At 51.8% G+C, this 17,039-nt stretch overlaps 2 protein-coding genes across 5 annotated transcripts; one reads left to right on the top strand and one right to left on the bottom strand.

Moving 5' to 3' along the window:
* The first annotated feature begins 53 nt into the window (after positions 1-53).
* PRPF4 (pre-mRNA splicing tri-snRNP complex factor PRPF4) lies at positions 54-9,576 on the top strand. 3 transcript variants are annotated; one of them, XR_015703621.1, is made up of 16 exons: positions 54-226; positions 989-1,166; positions 1,375-1,561; positions 1,782-1,869; positions 2,714-2,793; positions 3,061-3,154; positions 4,105-4,199; positions 4,515-4,573; positions 5,217-5,340; positions 6,527-6,616; positions 6,908-7,030; positions 7,186-7,293; positions 7,379-7,497; positions 7,667-7,867; positions 8,277-8,393; positions 9,449-9,576. XR_015703621.1 is itself a non-coding variant. In XM_087752519.1 (15 exons), the coding sequence occupies exons 1-14, from the start codon at positions 155-157 to the stop codon at positions 7,858-7,860; spliced, it is 1,611 nt and encodes a 536-aa protein (XP_087608645.1). In that variant the 5' UTR covers positions 54-154; the 3' UTR covers positions 7,861-7,867; positions 8,277-9,420. The 3 variants fall into 3 exon arrangements, 2 of the variants coding, with proteins under 2 accessions (XP_087608645.1, XP_087608643.1); XM_087752519.1 differs by lacking the exon at positions 9,449-9,576 and having other exon boundaries at positions 8,277-9,420; XM_087752517.1 differs by lacking the exon at positions 9,449-9,576 and having other exon boundaries at positions 55-226; positions 7,667-9,420.
* A 32-nt stretch (positions 9,577-9,608) lies between these two features.
* Positions 9,609-16,054, bottom strand: WDR31 (WD repeat domain 31). Of its 2 annotated transcripts, XM_009476043.2 has the most exons (9): positions 15,965-16,054; positions 15,006-15,135; positions 14,480-14,554; positions 13,462-13,606; positions 13,278-13,378; positions 12,602-12,669; positions 11,967-12,108; positions 11,255-11,417; positions 9,609-9,782 (listed from the first exon to the last, which is right to left on the bottom strand). In XM_009476043.2, exons 1-9 carry the CDS (start codon positions 16,009-16,011, stop codon positions 9,622-9,624), a joined length of 1,032 nt encoding a protein of 343 aa, XP_009474318.1. In that variant the 5' UTR covers positions 16,012-16,054; the 3' UTR covers positions 9,609-9,621. The 2 variants fall into 2 exon arrangements, with proteins under 2 accessions (XP_009474318.1, XP_087608648.1); XM_087752522.1 differs by lacking the exon at positions 14,480-14,554.
* Between the last annotated feature and the right edge of the window lie 985 nt (positions 16,055-17,039).

The raw sequence follows: 17,039 nt of genomic DNA, 5'->3' as shown, positions 1-17,039 counted from the left end.
CCCGGCGTGCCCCGCGCTCCCCGCCCCGCCCCGCCCCGCCCGGCCGCCGCGCCTCCCGGCGTGCCCCGCGTCCCCCGGAAGTGGTTTGTGAGGCGTCGGGGCCCGTGCGCGGGGTCTTGCGGTTCGTCTCGTCTCGTCTCCCGCTGCCTCCGCCATGGCCTCCGTGCGGGCTCCGGCGGCCCGCGGCGGCGCCCGGCCCCCCGTGCGGGCCCCCGCGCCTGCGGAGGTGGGCGTCTGGCGGGGAGAGGGGGGCGGCTCCGGGCCCGTTCCCCGCCCGCGAGCGGTACCGACCCGCGGGCCCGGAGGAGCGGGGAGAGGCCGCAGGCCGAGCCGGGGGCTCGCCTTTGCTCCTGGGCCGTGTGGGGATTGCCGAGGCGGGGAGGCCCCGGTGCGGGGAGGCCCCGGTGCGGGGAAGCACCCCCGCGCTGACGCCGGAGCTCTTCAGGGGCCCGCGACCGGAGCGAGCACTGGCGCGTTTTCATGCGGTTTTACAGAATCCGTTGCTTTTTTTTGGGGAGGTTTGTTGTAACGCTTCTCTTCTGGGAGGAAGGAGCCGTTCACGTTTCATCTCCCTCTGCTTTCCAGCGAGGGCACCGGGAGCTGGCAGCCGGCGTCGCTCGTGCCTTTTCTGGGGCTTGATCAGCAAGATTAGGAAAAGCTTCCTCTTCTAAAGTTTAAAACAAAACAAAACAAAACAAAAAAACCCCAAACCAGAGCCTTAAAGCCAAGGTCCAAGCAGAGAATAAAGAATCAAAAGACAACACAGTCTAATTTAAGCAAATTATTTAACGTGGCGTTTTACTTTTGATCTTCGTGCTTGGGGCATAGCCTCGTTGTCCAAGATTGACAGCTTACGTACAATTTCAGGGTCTCTTTGCGATGTGCATGCTAACTTTCTGTAGCAGAGCAGTGCTTTCTCACACAAACAAGCTGATTGTTGTCTCCTTTGTAGCCAAAACACACTTAAAATTCTGTCTTTACCTTCCAGGCCACAAAGAGCAAGCCCGCAGAGGAGAGCGATGCTCCTCCGCCCAAGAGAGCGCCCATCTTTTATGGCAGTTTGGAAGAGAAGGAAAGGGAGCGTCTGGCAAAAGGAGAATCGGGGCTGCTGGGAAAAGAAGGGATGAAAGCTGCGATCGAGGCTGGCAACATCAACATAAGCAGCGGTGAGAATGTTTAACCACCTTTTTTTCCCCCTCTTGCTGTGGAATGTGACACTTTTACAAGTCTCTGATCAACTTCGGAGTATAATTTAAAACCGAAACCATGAGACCGTTGCCTGGACTGTTGGCTCTTTGTTCGGAGCTTCCCGTTTGAGAGGGATCTCCTGTCCAGCCGTTGTTTTCAATCCGATGGCTTCATTTTTTTGTTCAGGTGAGGTCTTTGATCTCGAAGACCACATGAGCGAGCGGCAGGCGGAAGTGCTGGCTGAGTTTGAGCGCAGGAAGAGAGCCCGGCAGATCAACGTGTCCACTGACGACTCCGAAGTGAAAGCCTGTCTGCGAGCACTCGGGGAGCCCATCACGCTCTTTGGAGAAGGTCCTGCAGAAAGGAGGGAGAGGTGCTGTGTCTTCCCCAAGTGTTGCAAACGGGGAACTCTCAGTTTATCAAATTCCTGACATTTTCCTTGTAGTTGGGGTGCAGTGAGTGCCGGCAGTCAGTAATGCTTCATCGCAATGCGGCAAGAATGCCGAGGAAGAAAGAATGGCAGGCAATGGTTATTTGTCGGGTTAGCTGAGAATTCCTTGTGAGTGAGTACAACTTAACGTGTTTCTTTCCAGATTAAGAAATATCCTTTCGGTGGTTGGCACAGATGCATTAAAAAAGACCAGGAAAGATGACGACAGGTCTAAAAAATCCAAAGAAGAGGTAATGGTCTCTCTTGTTCTCTCAGTGCTGAGGGAGATACCCTTTCAGATGCCTTATTTTGACGGTCCCTTCTATGTCCGGGACTCCTGGTGTTGGTCAGTCTGTGGATTCTCACGTCAGCCCTTCGTGCTCCTTCTCTGTTGCCTGTTGTAGCACAACTGTGGCAATGTATTGTCTAAATCAGGAGCGTTAAATCTTGTACTGCAGGCCAAATTCCATGCTGCGTACAGCATATAAACCCGGAGATTAGATGTTTGGACTGTTACTTAGTATAGCGAGTCCTTTATTGTTGTTCATCTTCATACTCGGGAAGAAAAAAATATATTCCTGTTTCTGCCTTTGATTCTTCTTTCTTTTTGCTTCTCTTTCTCTTTTCTGAGTCCATTTTTTCCTTATTATTTTTGGGGGTTGCTGTAAGAAGTAAGGACAATTTCTGCAGCTCTGGGCTTTCTTTTTACTGGGTGATGTGTAGGGAAGGAGGGAGCTGTACGCCATTAAGTGAAAACGAGTTAGTGTTCAATTGGAATATTCTTGAGTGAAACGGCAGCACCTCAGGATCTGATCTGCAGGGCAGAGAGTTTGCCTTGTCTCTCTTAACGGTTGGACTTGATGATCTTAAAGGTCTTTTCCAACCTAAACGATTCTGTGACTCTGTGATTCTTAATCCCTTTTTCTAGGGCTTATAGTTATGCAAAATGCCCTTAAAAAGAGGCCTTTGCACAGCAAGATTTAAGAGCAGATGCTGTGGTGGCACTTACGTACTAAGAGGAGGTCATCTAAGGTAACTGCAAGGAAGAGCAGTATCACATCAGCTTTTTCTTCAGTTTTGTTCTTTTTCTTACAGTATCAGCAAACCTGGTACCACGAAGGACCACGCAGTCTGAAAACAGCAAGGCTGTGGCTTGCTAACTACTCGCTCCCCAGGTAAGGAACAACGGCACAAATGAAGGAGGGAGATGCAACCTTTTGTAAAATCCAGTTGCTAATCCCACTGCAGGTAGTGCAGGAAATTTGAGATGAAAGGAATGGGGAACACACGCTGGTAGACAAGTCCAGTGAGCTCAGAGCTTGAGGTCTCAGTGACTGACGGTAGCATTAGCCCGGTTTGGGGGAAGAAGGGGGAAAGGCCTGTGTCCAGGAGCAGGGCAGGGAAAATATAGGGACTTGTTACTCCACCTTCCCTCTTCACAGGGCAGTGAAGCGGCTAGAAGAAGCCCGGCTGCTCAAAGAGATCCCGGAGGCAACCAGGACATCGCAGAGACAGGAGCTACACAAATCCCTCCGAGTAGGTTTGGCAGCTGCTCAGCTCCTGCGTTTAAAACTTTTTGCTGGTCTCCAAAGAGATCAGCTGCCCGGAGGTGCCCTCCCGATGCACGTAGTTTGCTGTGCTGTGCCTGTCACCTGTTGGAAAGCTCTGCTTTTTCTCACTTTCCCTATGATATGCATAAAGCATGTTCTAACGCTTTCTTCAGGGATTCAGAGAGATGTGCTTTAGTTGTCTCCTTGCATGGCAGAGGGACGAAGAGACGTCCCTGCATTGCCTTGCCACTTGCCTGTGAAGCTGAAGGAATTTAATCCTGGCTTTGTCACAGCTTTAGCTGGCTAGGAAGGGACTGCTCACTTTCCTCTTCCTGTACAATGGTCACTAGTGCATAAACCCAAGGGAAAGAATAACCAACACAGTAATGCAAAACGTGTGTTAGATGACTCTGAGACGCCCTTTTCGAGCATGTTAAATCAGATTCCCAGCTTAACTGAACAGAATGGCTCAAGCACACAGTGTGCTGCCGCTCTAATCCTGTTTACACCCAGAGGCTTTAGCTGCCAGAGGATTTGCTTCTCCCCTGAGCGCACTGCACTGCCTGCCCTAGTCTGTCTGGTTGCATTCATTGGATGAGTTGTAGCAAGAGGCCAAAACTACAGTGAGGTCTCTGTCAAAATGCTAGTTATAAAGCAGGCCTGTGGGGTTATTGGTGGCAGGTACCGCGGGTGGCACAGTTGAGAGTTCAGCTGTGCCCCAGGGCCGTGCTAGCTTACATGGGTCAGGCTGGCTCGTGGGTCAGGCTGGCTCGGTGGCCCTCCTGCGTGGAGCTGGAGTGGCTCCCAGGTAGGTCCTCCCTTTGACAGTGACTTTCCAAAGGCCTCTGCCTCCTCCTGCCTACATTTGCCTCCTTCACCTCAGTCTAGGTCATCTGTACTTTACTCATTTATTTTTTTCTTTGTATTTGGTTACAGTCCTTGAATAACTTCTGCAGTCAGATTGGAGACGATCGCCCACTGTCCTACTGCCACTTCAGCCCCAATTCCAAGCTCCTCGCTACAGCCTGTTGGTAAGTTTTCTTCTACAGCACTTGCTTTAGGGGCCAGGGGAGCGCAGCAGGAGTGAAGGAGAGGGATGTTATTGGAGGCCTGTGAATCGTGAGAGTTCAGAAATGCTTTGTCTTCCTACTCTGAACTCTCTCTTCACCCCGTTTCAGAGCTCAGCAGAGATTTGGATGTGAGTCCCTTAGTCCCTCTGATTGGTTGCCCAAAGTGTATTGGTATTTTAGCCGTTGCAGAACCCCCAGGGTGGTTTTGCAGCTCTGTGTTTGATCTCTTCTTTGATGTTCCTGTCTACACTGACATCTGTTTCTTGTCTTCAACAGGAGCGGATTGTGCAAGCTCTGGTCTGTGCCTGACTGCAACCTTGTTCACACCTTACGAGGTACAGAGCAGCTTTCACTGAGACTCTTTGCGTGGTTCTTTTGTTCCTCTCTGGGTTGAGTTCCCATATCTGAATTACCTTGTGACTCAAAATGTAGCGTTCTTTGGGCAGATTTTATTCTGAGAGCATCACTCAGGCTTGCGGAGCATGGGCACGTGTCTTATAATCAAGAGGAAGTCATGGCCTTCCTCTTAGAGCCAAGACCCGAGTTTGTTGTTTCTGTTTCTGAACGATGTTCTTGTTTTGTTTCATAACCTGGTTTGAGATGTTTTGAGCCAAATATCAGCATTTTTGGCCAGGCCACTTAACAGCAGTGAGTCGTTCTTTGAACAGTGGTCACACCTTTGACTAAATACAAACGTGAGGACAAATCTCTTGATTCATATGTTGAATTTTCACTGCATTTTGAGGGTTACAAACCTTGGCGTTTGATACTCTTAAGTGGGTGCTACCGGAGTTGCAGTTTAGCTGTTTGCAGGACAGATGTGTCTGGTGGTTACAATGCACCTTCACCCAACATGGGAGGACAGAGTAAAGTGTTCATGGGTGCCTGACTAATTAGTAACAAGGAAATGCCGTTTTTCTGAAGAACTGGCCAAGATCACGTGGCAGATTATGAATTTTGGTTTTCCTTTCTCTTAAGGACATAACACCAACGTAGGAGCAATAGTCTTCCATCCCAAATCCACCGTCTCCCTAGACAAGAAGGACGTTAACCTGGCCTCGTGTGCGGCTGATGGGTCTGTCAAACTCTGGAGCCTTGAAAGGTCAGAATGCTACCAGACGTGCACAGCTGCAGCATTGTTGGTTTGGGGTTTATTTTGTGTTATTAAGCATTGGACGTTTACCATCCTCCTGCAAATACAACCTTTTCTTGTAGTTATACCAGTGCAATTCCTGGCCTCAGTATGTGCCACCTCCTTCAGCAGGAAAAGAGATCACCCTGATTAGGGGAATCAAGGTGAGGGGAAATCATCTGAAAAGAATCACGTCAGAATTGCTGCTGGGCATTGGTAAACTGCTTTGGGTGATGGATGGAAGATTTGGAGATTGTTTCATTCTAACCTTTTCTTTAGAAGAAAACTTCCCCTCTTGGATACTAAGAAATGAATTTTGGAGTTATTGGGAAGCACCAGTATTCAGAGAGGGACTAACCAAATACAGGACCACATACCATAGCTTCACCCAGTAATAAAAGCAAGTGGCTGTCATTGCACAGTGTAGTTTTGGAAGATGCACAGCATCTGTCTCAAGCCTGTGAAGAAGAGAATGGTGTAGATACCGAGCCCTAGCATCTGCTGTGCTTGAAAAGTGGAGCCCTGCAGTGCCACTGAGGAAGAGGCAGGCAGCTCTGAGATCCTCAGTTGTTTATCCGTAGCTGAAAGCCACTGTTTCGAATTGCAGAAGCATACCTGTGCCAAGGGACAGGTTGGTTATTAGTCTCATGTGACCACGTCTTTTTAGTTGGTCTGTTGGGAAGAAACTCTAAATGCTGTTCAGGCCTTCTGGTGAAGGCTGCTGGCCTGCTGCCTGTAATTCTGGGAGAATAAATATTCACTCTGTCCTGCCTGCCCTGTGATTCCTCAGACCCGCTGGATTTGCTGTAGTTTGGGATGTTCTGCGTAGTCACGGTAAAACTCCCTGCTGCCCAGGGAGCCCGCGTTTTGTTTCTGCTGTTAACTGCTTTCAAAGTGCTATTAACAAGGGCCTTGTTAACTTTCAGGAAATTACCCCAGGAGAACTTTATAACCAACATGAATGTGGATAAAAGGGTTTCACTCAGAGCTTTGGCTGTGTGAACAAAAGGCAGAATTCAGAGTCATTAGTTAAAACTCTGATTTTCCTGTCTGGCTTGCCTTTAATTAGCAGCTGTCTTGCTGTGATCATAATGTTTGCAAAGGCCTGGCTAGAGCCTCTGACCAGCGTCTGACGATTTTTGCTTCTGTTTTTCAGTGATGAACCGGTGGCAGATATTGAAGGACACAGCATGAGAGTGGCACGTGTGATGTGGCACCCATCTGGGAGGTTCCTGGGCACTACCTGGTATGGAGATTCGGTTATTTGCTTTAAGACGTTACTGTTAGCTGCCTAGCTGGTAGCCCGTGGGTACCACTGCTTGTCTGCAGAGGAGCCCAGCATGGGCAAGGGTTGGCCATTCTTGACAACGGCTGGGCTGTGAAGTGCAAATAACGGCAAGTCATTGGCATTTCTTTCCCTGCCCGTCATCTGAGATGCTGTTGGTCTCCAGCTGGAAATAAAATGCCCAAGAGTTAGTGAAATATCCTGTTATTCTCCTTGGAGGTACAGTTAGTTAGACAAACACTGTTTTTACAGCTATGATCACTCGTGGCGCTTGTGGGACTTGGAAGCTCAGGAAGAGATTCTCCATCAGGAGGGGCACAGCAAAGGGGTCTATGACATTGCCTTTCACACGGATGGCTCTCTCGCTGGGACTGGGTGAGTTTGCTTTGCGTCAGGACTGGACGTGAAATATGATCAAGGTTTTGTTGCTGTCTGATGCCAAGCGCCCCAGCGATTTCTGCTGGTGCGGCTGAGCGCGCTCTGGCAGTTGCTGAAGTCTCTGATGAGAGACTTGGCTTCTCTCTTCCCAGCGGTCTGGATGCTTTTGGCCGGGTGTGGGACTTGCGCACGGGACGCTGTATCATGTTTCTAGAAGGCCACCTGAAGGAGATCTACGGGGTTAACTTCTCCCCAAACGGGTAGGAAAGGAGCTTGCATGGTTTACCTGGGAGCTCAGAGTACAAACCCCAGCTTCCAACACATTCTTCCTCCACCCTTTGGCAGATACCACGTCGCAACTGGTAGTGGTGACAATACTTGCAAGGTGTGGGACCTCCGCCAGAGGAAGTGCATCTACACCATTCCTGCCCATCAGAACCTGGTGACCGGGGTGAAATTTGAACGTAAGTGCCTCCTGTCTGATGTTCCTTGTCCCTGAGCTGAGGGGGCAGGGGTGGGGCAACTCAAAACCACATCTTCAGGTCAAGAAGGCCTGTACTGGTTAGCAGAGATGATCTGTCATGTTTTTATTTGCAAATCTGACTTCTCCCTTTTTCTCATCCTCCACTGCAGCCAATCACGGTAACTTCCTGCTGACAGGCGCTTACGACAACACCGCAAAGATCTGGACTCACCCCGGCTGGTCCCCTTTGAAAACGCTGGCTGGGCATGAGGGCAAGGTGATGGGACTGGACATCTCCCTCGACGGCCAGCTGATAGCGACCTGCTCCTATGACAGAACCTTCAAGTTGTGGACGGCGGAGTAGCTCAGAGGTGCGGCTGATGAACTGGAATGGAGGCGTTGATGGCTTTGAACCAAGACTTGGGGTTTTTATATTAAAGAAAAAAAAAGGAGTCAGCTATTTCAGCATGCGTTACGGCAGCTGGCATCAGTGGCTGGTCTTGGGTTGAGGTGGTTTTGAAGTACCTGCATTTGCCGGGGTTTGGCTGGAGTCACATCTCGGGTGATGTTTTTCCACTTGTTAGGACTTTATTTTTATACTGCAGATACTGCTTTCTGCTGTAATTTGGAGATGATCCATCTGCTTCCACCCTCCCTTCCAAGTTAGGCTCACAGGTTTTCTCCAGTCTGTTTTAAACATCTGCAGGTAGCCACACAACCCCTCAGGTATGGGGTGGTGTTCAGCCTCTGTTAATACCCTTCTTACCTTCCATTTTCCAGGAGTCTGTGGCTTCAATATTGACTTGCATGTAAAGAAAGAAAAACGAGCTGTCAGAGGTACAGGAAGATGGTACCCTGCTTCTCCTGCCTCTGTAACGGTGGTCTCTGAACGTGGAGGTCCGCATCCCCTTCGTATTCGCTCACAGTAGATGTTAAAGGCCAGGGAAATTTTTCTTTTCCATGTACCATCTCCTGTCCTAGCCTCTTGAGCGGTCTCATGAACGGGGTGTTTCCAATCCACGTAGGCATCTCCTGTTCAAGTTCTTGCTGTGTCTCACCTGAGATGATACGAGGGCGGCTATTTCAGTGTAGGATCGTCTTGTTCTAACTTAGGCTGTGGGGAGTTTCTTATTTGTTGTTTATTCTTTAAACTGAGGTTTTGCAAATGTGTTCTGGGTTTTGAACGGGCACCCTGGCCCCTGGGTCTAAGGAATGGAGAAATTACAGGTGCTGTTCTCAACACTTGCAGTGCAGTTGGAAATTGTGTTTTAAGAAAAAAAACCCAAGCCCACTCATGAGTTACTTTTCTTCTAGCAGTGTTGTGGGATTTCTCCTCCCTTCCAAGTATGGTGGCATCTGCCACATCTACGCTAGCTCTTATTTACTCCCAGGGAAAATACTATGGGATGAGAGGCCAGCAACTAACACAGAGAAACATTTAATTGCAGTCTCCTCTTGTAGAAGCCTAGATACCCAGCTACGCGTGCTCAACCTCGTATCTCGTAAAGTGTCTGCTGAAGGGACTGGCTGGGCCTGGCAGCTGTGCCGGGACAATCCGCCCCAGCGTGTTTCCCATCAGGTTGCCATTCACAGGACAGTCCTGGCCCAGCAGTCGCCCAGCAGGCTCCCATGTTTCTAGCTGGCTTAGGGTGAAATTCTGGACACCAGTGAATGTTCTGCGTTCGCACTCGCGTTGTTCCGGGGGGATAAATCCCAGTGCAGGGTTTCTGTTGCACCACGTTCAGCTGCACTCACCGGGAGCGAGGGGTAGGAGGTCGAGTGTTCCCTGGCACCCTTCAGCGCTGCCCCTTGGCTTCCCCCAGCTCATCTCCTCCCTCAGCCCCCGCCACGTGCAGCTAGCCTGCATGGAGCTTTTGTAAATAAAATGCACAAGGCTCTTCCAGGAGTGGGAGCTTGGCCTGAATGCATCTGTGATTTGGCTTTTCTTCTAGGCAGCTCTCGTGCCTTCCCGCCACCCACAAACCAACCAATAAATCCCCCTGCCCCGCCGATCGCGCATCGCTGCTCTCCAGGCACGAGGTCTCCTGGTGCTTGCAGTCAGGGGGAAGCTCTCGGGGAGTTGCATCCCCTGGCAGGGCAGTCTCTGTCAGAAAGGTTACTGCGGTCAGAACACTGCCACCTCCTCCAGCGCCAGGTCCGCATGGTTGCTCAGCTGGAGTACGTGAATTCCTGAGTTAAAACTGGCACAGAGCAGCGTGGAGCTGTCGCAGGCAGCCAGCGAGGCCAGCGGTCCCGATCCCTCGAGGCACAAGGTGGCCAGGCAGCCTGGGGAGGGAAGAGAGAAGTCGCTCGGGACACTTGGTTTGCTGAGATGAGACAAGACCACGCCAACCTCCCACCGCCTGGCTCTGCCCACCCGCGGAGGGTGAGCTGCACCCCTCGCTGCCCCGGATCCCCGTGGCCAAAGGCATTGGGACGCACCCTCTGGAAGAGAGACCCTCCACCCCCGTAAGCCCCACAGGGGATCTGTGCGTTGCCCAGCTCGCGTAGATCCAGGCTGAGGTTGGGCTCTGCCCCTTCCCCGGCAAGGAAGCAGGGATGGATGGACAGACAGACCCCGCTGGGCAGAGCTGCAGGGCTCGCGTGGAGGCACTCCCGACATGCCTTTTTCTCCCAAATTGCTTATGGTCCAGAAAAATTCTTCAGGGCTGTGCTACACTCAACAAGCGGTTTTGATAAATCACAAAAAGAGGAACAGAAATAAGATGTGCAATATCCAGCACCACATCAGCCCTTCCGTTTGTGTCTATTAAAAAATACCCTGAGGCAGCATTTGTGCAGAGACACCGACCCCACGCCGAGCTGCTAACAGAGCCGCGTTTGACACGGACGTACAGGCAACTCGTGGTGACTTACACCCCTCCAAGAGCACCTGAATTAAGGCTGACGGCTGTGAAGGTCACCCAGTTGTGAAAGCAACAGGATCAAAACAAAGCTGCTGCTGACCCCGCGGCTGTCTTGGCGCGCACAGGCGCCAGGGTGAAGGAAGAGGTAAGTGAAACAGCAGGTGAGAGCTTTTCTGTGGGAGATCATCAGGTTTCTATTTTCATCCTATGTTCAATAAGTGCATTTGGAGAGGTGCTTAGCCACGGGGAGCGTCTGATGCTGATTTCTGCCACGTTCGGTGCCTGTCTGTGAACCTGAACGGCTTCCCAGGAGGTCTCTGCGTCTGCGCAGGGCGTTACTAACAAGCCTGCTGCCGTGGCAGGGCTTGGCAGGTAAACAGCCGCCTGTCCGGCTCCGGTGAGGACTCAGCCCTCACCAAGCACTCCAGCAAGCAGGGTTAACCCCGAAATGCTCGCAGTTCCCCTTCAAGAGGATGATCAGAGTGAGGGCAGCTGCTGACCAGCCCTCTATCCTCCAGCACAACTTCTGTTCTTTACAACTTTCCACTTGTATGTGTGGAAAGCCCTGGAGTTCCTTTTTTCTTCTTGATTTTTATCATTTGTCCTTTCATTGCTGAACTTGGACATATCTTTAAAAGCCATCTTGTCGTTACTTCCTTTTAGTTTAGGAAGGACACCCATCGCCTCCAACATTACGCACCCAAACACCCTCCTTTGCTGGAGGGCAAGCAGAAGCCCCTGGGTTTGCTCTGGGGCATATCTCCACCCTGCCCTGCAGCTGGATTAGAGTAAAAACCAGAGATTTTAGGCTTCATCGTGCCCATTACCACCGGGAGACAGAAACGAAGGAAACAGTTTTGTTATCCCAGGGTGGCCAGGACCCTCCCCTACCTCCAGTGTCTCGGTCCCAGACCTTCACTGTGCTGTCGCATGAGGCCGTGGCAATGCTGGGGGCGAGAGCTGGGCCCCGTGGAAGGAAAACACACGAGGTCGTGGTCTGGAAATGCCCTTTGTACTCGCGCACTCGGTTCCTCGTCTGCCGTAGGTCCCACAGCTGCAAGGCAACAGGCAGCGTTTAGAGCTCAGGCTCTGTTACTGTCACTTGCCAACATGGAGCTGTTTTAGAAAGAAAGGAAGATGGGTTTGGATGAAGAGCTCCCTGCCAATCCTCAGAGAACAATGTCTACCACCTTTGTCCCCTGCTCACAGTTCTGGAGAGCTTCAAACCCTGAAGGATTTTCACCATCGGTGACTATTTCAGCACGTGCCCGCAGCCATCAGAGCTGATGGGCTAAGACTGTGCGGGCAGATAACCACGTCTCCAGCCTGCTCCTGTCCTCGGCCCTGCTCTCCCCGGGGTGGGATGGTGCTCACACACAGGGCTGAGAACCTGCAGGATTGAATCCCTGGTTTGGAAACACCTCAAGCAAGGGGTCCCTTACAGGCTTTCTGCAAGAATCTCATGCTCCTCGATGCCATTACTGAAACAAAATCTCAGGGCTTTAATCAGGAAGAACATCTGACCCGCTGCCCTCCGCTGTATGCCGTGGACATTGGAGAAGAAAAAACAGAAAAAGCAGGACTTGCTGCCCAGCAAACTCACGGTCGCCTCGCCGCCCTCCCCAGCGGAGCCGCTGCTGCTGCTGAGGCAATACCGTCCATCCTGGCTCACGTCACAGCACGTCTGGATGTGCCGCTTGGCTGGAAACGTGTGTGCCACCTGCAGCTCCCGGCTGTCCCAGATCCTGGAAGGAACAGGAGTGGGGAAGGGGGACTCTGACGCGTCAGTGCCATGATGGGCTTCCCTCCGCGCCCTCCCGCACACCCTCACGCTTTGCCCTTGCTGCCATCCCCCGTGGGGCCGTCCCCCTCCTTCCTCCCAGCAAGCCCAGCTCCCAAAGCTCACTGCATCCTTGCATTTATCTCTCCTGGATCAATCTTTAGCCAGAGCAGCTGTGCTGAGCTTTCTTTTTTTTATAAATTCTCCTTTTTCCCCACAGTCACCACCCAGCGCTGCTTACAGCCAGGGGTGTCCCCATACTGTCCTCTCCTGGCAAGAGACGATGCTCCGAGACCCAGGTGAGCTGGAAGATGGCTTCTAGCCACCCCAGCAGGGCACGGGAGACCAGGTGGTCATGACCAACAACCAAAGAAACAGCCCCTTGTGCACTGGCATCTTCCATCATTCCCATGTGCCCCAGGCTGTAACTCCCTTCTCTGGCCACACGGAGAATTTACCTGATCGTTTTATCCTCCGAGGTCTGGAGGACGTAAGGCTCCCCAGGAACCCAGCACAGATGTGTGACCTGCGGAGAGGAACGGATGAGCAGAAGCCCACCTCTGCCTGCACTGCAGCCCAGGCTGGTGTCCGCCTGGAGATACACGGCCACCGAGCTCCCATCCTCTCCCTCCTTGTGCTGGGTTGTGAGTAGGAAATGGATGAAGTTTTTTTCTGCTTCCCACCCATCCTGCTCCCCTACCAGGTTCAATCCCAGCATGGTTACTGGGGGTCATTTGCAGGCAGGGAGGTGCCAACAGCTCAACAGGACACCGAGCCATGGGAATACGGGTACCACAGGCACCAGAAGACGATACCCGGACCAGCTCCACTGCTGGGCTGGTACAGAAGGGAATGCAGCCCCCACTCCATCCTAACAGCTCTGAGTTAGAGCATTAATAATTTGCCGGAGGTCTCTTGGTATCTTTGTGCTCCTGGATTTGTTGTTACCTGGAGAACAGAGTAACCAGCCTCAAGCTTTGGTCTCCCCAGGTGCACAGGCAACCTGTGCAGGGCCTCAAGGGCTTCTGGTAGCACCAAGCTCAGAGCAAATTCACTCTACACGGCTTCATGTGCAAATTAACCGAGTAGGCAGCGAGGTGCCATGACAGGGTGCAAGGAATCAGTGGCTCCTACCAGATTCCTGGAGATAGCGGCTCTGCCCAGACAGTCTCCGGTCTCTGTGTCCCACTTGCACACGGTGTTGTCTCGTGAACCTGTGCACAGCTGGGAGGCATCTGTGACCAGATGATAACATAAAAGAAAAGTCAAGAAAAGTTGTCAAGAAATCCCTGGGGAATGGGGGCGTGTTGTCCCTCACCCGGGCTCACAGCCAGTCCAGTAACAACCAGGTCGTGTCCTGAGAAGTGCTGGCTTGGCCCCGAAGTCCCACGAAGCTCCCACATCATCACCATCTTGTCCCGGGATGCGCTGAAGACTCTGCTTGAGTCAAGGGCAGAGGTGACCTGCCAAGGACAAGATCATAGAATCACAGAATGCTTTGGGATGGAAGGGACCACTAAAGGCCATCCAGTCCATCCCCCTGCCATGGGCAGGGACAGCTTCAACCAGATCAGGTTGCTCGGAGCCCCGTCCAGCCTGGCCTTGAATGTTTCCAAGGATGGGGCATCTCCCACCTCTCTGGGCAACCCCTTCCAGTGTCTCACCACCCTCATTGTAAAAAATTTCTTCCTTATATCCAGTCTGAATCTCTCCTCTTTTACTTTAAAACCATCACCCCTTGTCCTATTGCTACAGGCCCTGCTAAAAAGCCTGTCCCCATCTTTCTTATAAGCCCCCTTTAAGTACTGAAAGGCGGCAAGGAGGTCTCCCCGCAGCCTTCTCTGCTCCAGGCTGAACACCCCCAGCTCTCTCAGCCTGTCCTCTCTCCGAGTAGCGTGTTTGGCTTTGTAATCAGGATGCCAGAAGGAAAATTAAAGCCCCGCTGTTCCCAGGCATGGCTGATTTGTAGAATAACGACGAGTCTAGTGGAATGAGACCTGAAGAAAAGTGAATGGCATCTCTGAATCAAAACCTTGACCTAGTAATTCATCCTGAGTTTTTGCTACACAGTCTCTTGGAGGGGAAGATAAGCACATGTCCAAGCCTCCTGGAGCCCTGTTTAGGCTGGCTGCAACCACTCCGTGCTGCTTCCCTGGACAGCAAAGTATCAGCTGGGACCTTGGGAAAAACGGAATGCATTCTGATACCCCGGTCCCTCTTTCTGACGGAGCAAAACGAGCCCTCTGTGGATGACAAACCATCGCTCCATCGTTCCTGGTTCCCCAGTTTCTGACAGGTACAGGAGACCCCACCGCACTCGCTCAGCTGTCGCTCACCTTGGTGACCTCCCGCTCGTGCCCGACGAACCGCCGCAGCGCAGCCCCAGATCTCCAGCTGCAAACAGCCACACTCTGCGGAGGAGCAGGGAGCGGCAATCAGCAGGAGAGCAGGTGAAGGAGGATTGTGCACGTTCTTGGTTATGTTACACCGAGACCTCTGCACAGTCCAAGCTTGGAGAGGGAACGGGTTCTTCTGGTTTTGAGCTCCTACAGCACATACAACTGCCTCTAGAGCCCATCCATTGCCATGTAACATGAGAGAGGGGCCAGTCCAGTGATTCCAAGCCTGGGTGAGAGCGTTTGATGTGCTCTGAGCTCTGGAGAGGTTATAAAATTTGATTCAATGTGTGCCCTCACTCATGAGTGTGCCTCACTCATCTCTTCTTTCTAAATTCAGGAACTGGTGTAGTTGTTACTATTCACAGAAATATTTAAAGCTTATATTTAAACCTTATTTTCCTAACCTGTCAATACATTTTCCTGCCTGTGAGTGCTTTCTGCCCCGTGGCGGGGGGTACCTCACCTTATCCCGTCCTCCCGACAGACACAGGTCTGGTTTGAGAGCAGCCACAGAAGTGACAGCACCGGTGTGCGCGGGGCCATGCTGCTGAACGGCTCGAACAGGTCCTGCCTCTTCCTCGGAGCCATCGGCCCTGCAGCAGGCAGAGAGACAGCGGCGGGAGCTGCAGGGTGCTTTAAGGCCAAGTCAGGGTGCTGTTGCCCCATGAGACCGAGGTCTGGGAGGTGGCACCACGGGCTGGGCTGGAGAGTGACAACATCTGCCTTTAGAAAGCCGAAGAGAAGCTGTGAATGGACAAATGCATCTCCTGGACTAGGTGAGATGGAGCAGACCTATTCCACCTCTAGAGCTGCTAAATATTTTGATGCTTACCCGCTCTATGCTGCTGCAAAGAAGAAAAGAAATGTTGATCTTACCAGCCTCCACTTCCACTAACACCTTTCAGGCTCTGCTGCTCTCCTTTGCTCTGACGCCGGCCTTGCCAAGCACGTCGAGGCCCCCCTGCTGCCACGTCGATGTCCCCCTGCTGCCACGTCGAGGCCCCCCCTGCTGCCACCCTGCACTCTCAGCTGATCTCCAGGCAGAGATCACCCACCTTGCTGCCAGATACCGAATTATTTCTGATGAAAGCTGATGACAGCCTCTGAAGAGACAATGAAGCAGCTTGGATATTTGGAGCAAACAGCCAGCCCTGGAGCTGTTAGCCATCACAGCTCTGCCTTAGCCATCACAGAGCACATCCACTGGCCACATTTACATGCTGGGCTACATTTTGGATTTCAGTCCCCCAAAGAAGCTGAGCAGACTTTAGAAGTGAAGGTCAAAAATGAAAATCTGATTCATACATTCAATAATGAAACTAAAACCCCGTGCTTGCTATATTCTCTGTTCATTTGCTGTTCTCTATTCACTCTCATAACTGGTTTATTAACTTAAGACATGATCATCTGGGGGTGTTTTACCTATATTTGGAGGTGTGGAAGCTGATTTTACTCTGCAGTTTCCCCATAGCCCTGCCGACGAGCACGGCTCCCACTATGGCCAGCAACGGTGAGCATCACATCGGCATCTCAGGCACCTACTGCTGGGACATGACCTGTGGGTGAGAAGACACAGCATTACTGGGAATCGAGAGAGGTTTCTGTTTGTTACATATCTGGGATAAGGTGCTGATAACACGTTATCTACATCTTAACTTCATTCAGAATAAGAGGAAACCCTCAGAGGAGGGGACATGTGGAGCTCCCTAGTCAAACCTTTTGCTTAGAGCAGAGCTTCAGAGGTGAGGTTACTGGGACTTTACAGCTGAGCTTCAAAAATATCCAAGCTTGGTGAGGCCACGATAGAGATGGAGCTGCTGCCTGTAATTCTTCTAGCACCTTACGCTTCCTCTTACTCCAGTATCTGCTCTTGACTTCCATATTTCCTGGAGATCCCAATCTCTAGCCTGGTGAATGCAAACGCCTTCAGACTGCAGTTCATACAGCCCGCTGGTGGGACTGTGTCTTCAGACCAAGATAACCGCAGCCACCAGCAGCCCAAACTTAACTGGACCAGCCTGACTTAACGTAAAGCTTGAAGTGGTCTTTCCATAGGCTGAGGAATGCTTTGGGAACAGCAGCTTCTATGTCCAAACTCCAGCGCCGGGTCCAGGCTAGACAAGACCACCTTGATAATCCAGATGCATTCAGCAAAAAAATCCTTGCTGTCCGGGCTGAGCCCAGCCTGCCCCACCCCAGGCATCCCTCGCAAGCAGCACCTCGACGGCCAGTCCCCGCAGGGGCAGCGTCCAGGTGGAGGAGCCTTTGGCGGAGCGGGGCTCGGGCCACGGCAGCATCTCTGCCTCTTACCCTCGCGGGTCAGGGACTGAGCAGAACCCAGTTTCAATGACAGTGAATGACTTCTTCTTAGCTCAAGACATGCTAATTGGATTTAGTCTGCACTAGGTGTATGTTAGCATTCCCGTCCTCTGGGTCAGTAGTATTTTGCTAATAAAAATCAGACAAAAAACCCCACCTGCTGGTTCCAGCAAAGAAA

Source organism: Nipponia nippon, unplaced genomic scaffold (assembly GCF_047370975.1).
Source record: "Nipponia nippon isolate SJK-2023a ecotype South Korea unplaced genomic scaffold, ASM4737097v1 scaffold_16, whole genome shotgun sequence".
Lineage (NCBI taxonomy): Eukaryota > Metazoa > Chordata > Aves > Pelecaniformes > Threskiornithidae > Nipponia > Nipponia nippon.
Note: the sequence above shows the minus strand (reverse complement) of the source record. Positions and strands in the feature narration are given on the sequence as shown.

Coding starts and splice junctions, on each gene's coding strand:
- WDR31 (XM_009476043.2), bottom strand. CDS start 16,011: ATGGGGAAACTGCAGAGTAAAATCAGCTTCCACACCTCCAAATATAG. Junction 15,136..15,964: donor TTCCACACCTCCAAATATAG/GTAAAACACCCC, acceptor TGCCTGCTGCAG/GGCCGATGGCTCCGAGGAAG. Junction 12,109..12,601: donor TCGGAGGATAAAACGATCAG/GTAAATTCTCCG, acceptor TGTTCCTTCCAG/GATCTGGGACAGCCGGGAGC.
- PRPF4 (XM_087752519.1), top strand. CDS start 155: ATGGCCTCCGTGCGGGCTCCGGCGGCCCGCGGCGGCGCCCGGCCCCCC. Junction 6,617..6,907: donor AGGTTCCTGGGCACTACCTG/GTATGGAGATTC, acceptor CTGTTTTTACAG/CTATGATCACTCGTGGCGCT. Junction 7,031..7,185: donor GGCTCTCTCGCTGGGACTGG/GTGAGTTTGCTT, acceptor CTCTCTTCCCAG/CGGTCTGGATGCTTTTGGCC.